At 32.4% G+C, this 9,328-nt stretch overlaps 1 protein-coding gene and 1 long non-coding RNA gene across 2 annotated transcripts in view; one reads left to right on the plus strand and one right to left on the minus strand.

Moving 5' to 3' along the window:
* LOC121127389 (uncharacterized) overlaps positions 1-3,040 on the minus strand; it is a 145,916-nt gene extending 142,876 nt beyond the window's left edge. The window contains 2 exon segments of the mRNA XM_071891184.1: positions 2,355-2,599; positions 2,831-3,040. Coding sequence (XP_071747285.1) covers positions 2,355-2,599; positions 2,831-2,837 — 252 coding nt within the window. The 5' untranslated portion in view covers positions 2,838-3,040.
* A 5,007-nt stretch (positions 3,041-8,047) lies between these two features.
* Positions 8,048-9,064, plus strand: LOC121127383 (uncharacterized). Its single transcript, XR_005867820.1, has 2 exons — positions 8,048-8,678; positions 8,737-9,064. It is a non-coding gene; the product is annotated as an uncharacterized lncRNA (long non-coding RNA).
* Positions 9,065-9,328: the final 264 nt, after the last annotated feature.

Genomic DNA, 9,328 nt, shown 5'->3' on the forward strand with positions numbered 1-9,328 from the left:
TAGAAAAACACAAAATACTAAAGTAATGACCATTGACAAAAATTGATGTTCAAATTTAAATACAACGTTTTAACAATTTGAAAAAAAAACGAAAGAAATGTTGGGATACAAAGTTGAAAAATGCTCAAAATTGTACATAGATACCCAAACATTGATTTTGAATATCTTGTACATATACATTTTTACAGAAATGGTCATTTGAAGGGGAAGTAAAGAACGGTTCAACGTAGAACCTAAAATAAATAGATTTAACCAAAGAGACTCTGGGAAAGAAGTAATAATTATATGAAGGGGAAAAACAATTATTACGTTGAGTTTTTATAGTTTTAAAATCGTCAAAGTGCTCCATTGACTCATTGTACTCTACAAAAGATCCATCACTAGTCATTTGTGATAGAGGGTGTGTGAATAAATACACAAAACTAGGTTATATATTTTTTTATTTCTTATTATTGAAGCTCTCTTGTCTCTTCCTTCCTTAGAGTCTTTTGAGATTTAACGAAGAGAAATTTTATATATAAATAAGTTCAAATTAATTTTCTTCATTGAAAAGTAGACATGAACTACAAGGGAACAGAATAAAGGAAATGATATACAAAATATCATAACCATACTTTTGTAATAAAATAAATACATGCATAATGGTTCTTATATTCCAGTTGTATCCAATGATGGAATTTCGTGGATTTAATCAGCAATCAAAATGGTCGAGTAAAATTTTGACATCCCATTCGACCACTTCCTCTATCTTGAGAAGGCGTCCGAATCGGACACGAAAGCTATCCCATAAAACAATCTTTGTTAAATATCCTAATAATTAATTTCAGCCATGACGTCATCATAAATCAATCTCAACCAATTTCTATATTAATAACAAATACGCCCCAATTAAGAATATCAGCAAACAATTCTAGTTAGTTTTACTAATATGTAAACTATAATATTTGTCGAAAAGTTTACTTGTAGAGGGAACTGTTTTAAGGACGGTACCTTATCATGTACCGATGCAACCTAGCTTATAATACGAGTATCCAATGGCGTCACTAGGCCCTTTGGGTGGGGTTCTGGAGCCCCTTAAATGTGTCTAAAAGCTACCCCTCCCCCAAAAAAAAAAAAAAAAAATATATATATATATAATATATACCAAGGTTAATAGAAATAAAAAGTTAGACCATCATGTAATTGGGCTTGCTAGAATTTTCAATCTGATGTATTGTACCGACTTCTGGGCAAGACAGGCAGATTTTGACAAAACACGTAACCAATCATACTCTATGACGTCACTATTATTAGAATTTTCAATTTAATGTATCGTACCGACTGCTGAGCAAGAAAAACAGATTTCGACAAAACACGCAACCATTCATCTACGATGACGTCAATATTAAATGCGTGGTGGCAGTCCAACATCAGTCGTACACGCGTTATGGTATAACCTTTGTATTTCTATAAACCATGATATATAAAAGCTTGAGATTTCAAATCCAGAAAATTTATTAATAATGTATATTACAATTAATTCAGCAATTCCCAAATCTTTTGCTCTTACATCACGGGGTCCATGCTCAAGTGAATAACTCTAACGAAATCACCTCTAGCTTCAACCACAGCCTCTAACCTACCCCTTAACCTGGCACCTTAACCTTGATGAGAAACTCCTGGCCACATGCCCTTTGCCTTCAGAAGTCTGGAGTATTCGTTGTCTAAACTTGTTCCGGATTATAAATCCCCACACTGTATACAATAAACCTAATCAAATATAGGTAATTATATAACTTTATTGATAATATTTATGGCTATGTGCGCTCAAAGTATCTGCAACATCGTTGTTTATTATGACTAATGGGTAAAAAAAAGATATATAAAGGATCAAATTTCCCAGTGCAGGGGCGTTCGCAGCGTGTGGACTCTAGAGGCTGTAGTCCTCCCCAAATTATGGAATTTTTGTTTCTTACTAGAAAATTTAATTTTATAAATTTTTTTCAAAAAATTCAATTTTTTGTGAATTATTGTGGATTTTTGAAATTTTTTTCCAAAAAAATATAACTGCAACTAAATTTTTGAAACTTTTTTTTGAAACTTAACTTTTTGTGAATAATTGTGTCTTTTAGAAAAAAAATTCAAAAAAACTATTTTATTAATTTTTTTCGAAAAAAATTAATAAAATAAATTTCTGAAAAAAAAATTTGAAAAATTTAACATATGAAATTTAATTTTTAGATTTTTTTAGAAAAAAATCCAATAAATAATCCCCCCAAAAAATATAATCCCGTGGATGTCAATTTGTCATCACTACTTCTTCTATTTTTTGAAAAAGGGTTTGATTAAGGAATCTGGAGGAATAATTTTCTTACCATACGCAATAGACTAACGAGCTGAGGAGTGACTCTCAAGGATGTAACCGTTGACTCATCACTATCATCGTCAACTTTTTTCTTCATCCCTACTCTAGCGTTAGTAAAAAGAGAGCCTGGAGTCCCTTGTAGCTTGTAGAAAAGGTTTTCATACACTTCTTTACTCTCACATAGCTTAGATAATTTTTTTTGTTCGTTTGGCGAGCCTTCTCGGCTGCTACTCCCATCCGCACATGAGAATAAGCCTGTAATGAGTATTAATTTTTGTTTGAATGATTGCATTATATAAATAATAATTCTTTAGCGTATATATGAAAATTAACAAAATTTTACCTAATTAATTTTCATTTTGTATTCTCTCAAAAAAGTACTAGGTCTATCATATATAATAACAATATCAACCAAACCTACTCTACTGGAATTTTTGTGCGTGAGGATATATTTTTAAAACAAAAGAAGAAAATGATTTTGCTTACTAGACATGAATGTTTGGGTCTTTGCTCCGTCTTCTTCCTGGAATGAGGGACACACGCACACACAATATTATACTATGGTCTATGAGTCACAAACAGAAACAGACATTAGAGTTTTGATTTTTAAATGATATCTCGTTTGACATTCACTCAAAATAATATTAAAAAGACATTTTCTTTGTATCTCTCTCACTTTCTTTCCTTGTCTTTTATGCATGTCTCGGCTTACTTAGAGTTTTAATTTCTTGGCAAAGCAATGAAAAAAAAGCACAATTGGGGTGTGCAACAGAGGGAGGGGGGTTGTAGTTGTTGATTAAAATGTCCGAGTTATTTGTCTACATATCTATAATTTATAACCCACATTCTTTAAGCCATTTCCAATATGCAGACATTTATTGAGGCTACAAAAGTTTTGAATAGGTCAATTGCATACCTACCTCATTTCCTTGATGGGTAAAAATCGATCAATAACTTTTCTTTTTCAAAAGAATCTACCTTTTTACAATAATGGTTGTACTTGAGAGAGCATTTGCAAATACTTGAAGAGCGGGAAGTTCAAATAATATATGTATAGACACATTTAGTTTAAATGTATATAATATTAGTGCTGTGTTATTTAGAACTGAAGACTTCAGTCCCGTCCACTTCTTTCTCGGTCCGGTCCAGTTCATTCAAGCATATCTGTCCTAAAACTTATAAAGTTCGTTCCTTGATGACGTTACTCAACCATTTATCTTCCTTTTTAAAATAAGTTCTAGTAATGACAGTCCAAAAGATCGACGGTCTTAAGGACCGGTTCTAAGACTGGACTGGAAAGAATAAAAACTAATTGACACAACACTAATCCTAATATGTCGTACTACATAATATCTTAAAACAGGAAACATTATAATCAATGTTTTCCTTTGTTTCCTATGTTCATATTCTTGGCAAATCATGTCTAGATGGCCTCGCATCTAAATTCCTGTAATGTTCTTGCAGATCAACTGTCACAATATTTGTTATATATATATATGACAGAGCGTTTTTACTCGTGTTGGGTTTCGGTCTGGAAATCTTTGACCAGTTATAGTTTTTGACTAATACGGTCAACTTCTCGAATAAAAATTGGTCTACAAAAAAAATCGGTAATGAACTGGTCCCAGTTTTTAAAAAATGACAGGGTTTTTTTTTAAAAGTACATTTTGGTCCACGTTCTTAATTTTGATATTAGGAGGCAAGACAAAATTAAGACTGCATTCATCTTGAATGAAAAGTAAAAAGCCTTATTCCTATGCAACAATAAATTTTGACGTTCATTTTCTTATTGTCCATAAGAGGAAGCTTTTTGACTATTTTTTCAAAAGATTACAACATTTTTGTTTCTTGATTATGGGTTTAATTATAATTATTATCTTTGATGATGTCTAAAATATACTTTATTTATTTTAATTTTTTTTTTGAATGCGTAGCTTCGTTTAATTGCACGATTCACTGGAAAATAGGTCATCTCAAGATAGTCTTCAAAATCACAAATATATATCTTGTAATTGATCAAATAAAAGGTATACTGGACGTTAATGCATTTATTTATCTAGTATCTTGTAAAGTTTTTATCCATCCACCAAGTATATAAATTTTAGCACGACATTAGCATCTTCAATCGTTATTACTGCACAATAAGAAAAAAAAATCTTGATTTTAATAAGAACTACTTATTCCAATATCTTTCATTAATTGCCAGTAGAGCGTAGGAAGATATTCACATACTCAAATTTTTATTATACAATTCAATTGTAGGTATTTAAAAATATCAACTTTTACTGTACTCTGAAATTCCGGAAAATTTAATCCAATTCTCTTGATGTTTAAGAAAGTTTTGCTGTTTTATTGAAAGATCATATTTTATTAGATCACAAATTTTAGTGTAAGAAATTCGAGTGATAATGTCGGGTTGAAATTGATGTATGTCTCAGGTATTGATTAAATGGAAACTTTGCAAAATATTAGATAAATAAATGTTTTTAAGTACATTATAACTTATATTTGATCCATTACTGCAAATTTGTAATTTTTAAGTCAATCTTGAGATTACTTATTTTACAGCAAATGGTGCATTTAAACCCCAGAATTCTAGACAAATGGAAAAATCATGCTTCTTTTCACGTTGAGGGATGGGTATAATATTTTCTTTTCTTTTTTCAGAAGTTAACAATAACTTATTGTCAATAAGTTATTTATGAGTACACTCAACCTTCTATGTAATTTAACATAAATATTATCTGTTTCGTTCCCTCTGTAGAATAAAACAATAAAATAAATAAATAAGCATTTTATATTAGTATAAATTTTATTGATTAGAAGATAGTTTTATTATTTTTCTAGTTTTTTTACAATCTTTTTTGAGTTTACAGCAGACCTTTTCATATTGATATCATCATTAAGTTTTCTTGAATAAGTTTTAGCCATAATATTTAGTCATTGAATGGAACAGTGATTAAATAAGCTTTTAAAGGAATGATTAGATGGACAATTATAACCAACACAATTATCGAAGTCGTAAATTTTTCCAAACAAATACTTCCTAAAAGAAACAGAAGTCCGTAGGAGAGTAGAGACCTCCTCTATTTATTTGCTCAAGAAGTTCGACTGCGATAATTACTTAGGTCATAATTATCCATCTAATATCGTCAATTGCAAGTAAAAGTATTCTTACTTTCTTCTCAGCATCAAGAGCTTGTCTAACAGAAACATAATAGTTGGCTCCAGAGAGCTGACGGACCAGCTAAACCTTGATTCAATAAAATCGCTCTGTAATTGACCAAGAAGAACGTATTTAAAGTCACACTTTGTTCAGAAGTATTCCGCTAGGTTTAATGCTGCACTTATCACTGCAGTGAACATTTCTATTGTGAAACTCATTTTGTGATTTTCTGCTTCCTCCTGCCAATGCTTCACCCAGGTATTAAACTTCGCAAGATACTCCAAATTTTCATACCCTGAACTAAGCGGTTCTTTAGAAATATCTCTTTCTCTAATCCTCGCTTGCAATTGACAATATTCTAATAAGTTCTTACAACGTAGAGAAAGTTTCTGGTTATTTTCTATGTAGGGTGTGATGAGGAGTAATATTGAACAGCAGCAATGCTGCTGTCATAGAAAATGCTGTCAGCCAGTAAAACATTTGTTTTTGCAATAGGTGTAGGATATACTGATTTTGAGGTTAACTTGTGAGCAATTTTGAGGGCCTTATGTTTTTCCATCTCATACAAGTCAATGACGTGTTGAAAATTAGGAGATGAGAAGTCAGTATCACCAAAATTAGGACATCTCAATATTTTTCTCCTTTGGAGACAGTTATATAAGTTTTTGAAATTGTGGGTACTATCAAAGAGAAGAAAATCTGGAGCAGCTGGATTTGGTTAACTTGGTTTTCCAAGATCCTTTACGGAATTTGTTTAAATAGCATTTCTTGTTGGGACCTGCATTGCCCATCGAAATAGCTATAACATTAAATCATTGTGCATAGTGAACATTATGTATAGTTTATACTGTTGATGTGCACTTATTATTTTCATTCTAAGAAATGCAGTTATTAACTGGTCGGAGAACTGCATTAGGGACGGGTTGAAGCCGAAAATATAAACATGTGATTCAGGACTAATTTTATCCTCTCACACGGCAATCAACCCACCCCTCCATCCCAAAGTCTGGCATTAATGTATCTAATAATAAATGATAATAATAAAAACAAAAAAAACCCTGTCTGGAGTTGTTAACACTATAAACAAACTAGGACCACTCTGAGTATATCAGAGATGAACTCACAAGAGGAACTTAGAACCTTTTGAAAAAATCAGCAAAGCAATTAAAAACCAATCAGAGGCCTCTCCAAAAAAATCAGCCAGAAAATAAAATAATGAAATCTGACTGAGCCTGACAATTAAAGACCAACTGGGTTGCATCCCGTTTTGGGACCCGGCGGTAACCGAAAGCATACTAACATTCGGAGTACAATTGGGAGATGGTGGGGGGGATCTTAGTAGTTTCTTCAAGTATCGGAGGTGGGTTGTATCCCGTTTTGGGACCTGGTGGTACCTGAAAACACCCCCAACATTCAGTGTACAATTGGGGGCTGTAAGGGACTCTTAGTAGTTTCTTCAAGTATCAACGATGGTTGCATCTTGTTTTTCTACCTGGTGGTACCTGAAAACACCCCTTACATTCGGGGTACAATTGGGGGATGGTGGGGGTTCATAGTAGTTTCTATAAGTATCAGTGGGGGGGTTGCATCCCGTTTTGGTACCCAGTGGTTCCCCAAAAACACACCCAACATCCGGGGTATAATTGGGGGATTGTAATGGGTTCTTAGTAGTTACTTAAGTATCGCCAGTACCCGAAACCACACCCAACATGCCCCGTTTCCTCATAAATTTATACGAAATGGTCTTATACGAAATTGTCGTTACACAAAATTTCCTCATACGAAAATGTTTCATATGGAATGTTCTTATACGAATATGTTTTATACTAAGTTACCGTACCCCATCTGTGTACTTATAAAAGTAACATCTTGCAAGCGGAAAAACGATAGCTCTACGACCATGTATTTCCTCAAACTTACAGGTGCGTCTCGTTACTTTGTTTAAAAACTTTAGACTCACTCACTTCAATGTTATTTTATTGTAGATCAAAATTGTATTTATTGATTTATTTTATTTTGGTAATTTTTTTTTATTATTATTATTTCAACTCTCTTATAGCCTCATTCCTTTGTTTCTTGATAACCAATGAACCCACCATTTTCTCTGAGCTTTTTATGATTTTTATCATTTTCTACTAGGGGAAGTACACTGCATTACTTTGAGTAATTAGGGATCGACGCAGATACAAGCTTAGCTTTAATAATTTAAGAAATAATTTTAAATTTATATTCTCCCAGACTATCATTGTATTGTATACAACATACAAGGTATAATTGATTGAACATTGGCGTGTGCTCAATAAAGACAGAGAGTATCCCTCAGGATTTGTTCCAGAACTATAGTTATAAGTTCATTTAACATGTTGGACTTAGAGTAGAATTGAGGATCGATATGAAAGTAATTCTTGCCAATGTCCTTGTTTATTTCCTTCTCCCTCTCCCCCTTGTCAAGGCTGATTTTAGTTGATCTAATGAAAGGACATGAGAGGCTAGGCTCAAGGTGACTATATGTCACTAAGGCAATAAGGATCTTCTAAGGCAGACTAGTTCGATGTTAGATGACTCAGTTGACGTAGTGTCACAGCAGTGACGTCACTACGTTGGATCTGTTAAGTAAAAATGACATCATTTCGAGGTTCAAAGCGTGTTTGTGCCTTGTCATGTTGTTCCAATCCACGGGTTGCCCAGTATTTTGTATTTTTGATGCTCCAGCGTCTTTGGATCTCAGTCTACAGGAGAAAAGATCCAATTAATATTAAGAATGTCAAGATTTGTGATAGGCATTTTACATCCAATGATTATGAGCAAAATTTCCAGGCTGAGCTTACTAAAGTTAGTAAATAAATCAATAACGAGTCATTTTTTTTCGTCAAATATACAAGAAAATGAGCATGATGAAGAGGCAATTGAATCATAGGAACCTTAGAAGATTCTGGACTTCTTAAAGCCGAAAAAATAATGACAGCAGATACAGAAGAATCTTCTCAAGTTTCCAATGATTGTTCAGATCAGAGTCAGGATTATATTGCAGGCTGTTTGGCAAAAAAAAAAAAAAAAAAGATCTTTATCCAAATCTAGGGAAAAATACATGTGACTTCGGATTTTATGAAGAAACGTCTAGCCCTTGGATTGAATTGGTATCTAATGGAAGCCTTACGATCCCCTCGTGTGAGTTTTTAAAATTTTGTCATTGTCTGGAAAAACATTTCAATGCTTTTCATTGTAGCCACGAAGACGCAATTAACAAAAACCCAAACGTATTTGAAAGGCTGTATGATCATCTAATTGAATTATATTCTAACTTGCTTAAAGAAGTCATCATATCCTTTGTGAAAACAAGAACAAGAATTAGAGTAAATAACCTTAATAAAAAGCTCAGACTGAAGAACGCGAGAGAAACTTGGAGAGATTGGCCAATTTACAAATTAATATCCATTTAATCATGTTTGTATGTAAAAAAAATATGTATTCTATAGTTTTTACTTATTGCTATTCTTTTATCCACCACTCTTAAATTATGTAATAAAATGGTAAAGGATATTACTATAAGTTTAGATACAGATAGTTCATTATTGTTAATATGCAAATTAATGTTAGTCTTTTTAAATAATTAGTTCAGAAATTGATTTTATTATTCTATTAAGTATCAAGCAAGGATATCGTCAAGTTTCATAACAATCGAAATAAATATTGGAATTGATTTACTTAATTTGTGTTGCCTTACAATGAATTAAGTCTGGATTTTAAAATTATTACATTACAATTATATAGGACAGCGTGCTATGTGCCTCAACAGTGACGTCATAAAACTTTCCTTC

Source organism: Lepeophtheirus salmonis, chromosome 1 (genome assembly GCF_016086655.4).
Source record: "Lepeophtheirus salmonis chromosome 1, UVic_Lsal_1.4, whole genome shotgun sequence".
Classification (NCBI taxonomy): domain Eukaryota; kingdom Metazoa; phylum Arthropoda; class Copepoda; order Siphonostomatoida; family Caligidae; genus Lepeophtheirus; species Lepeophtheirus salmonis.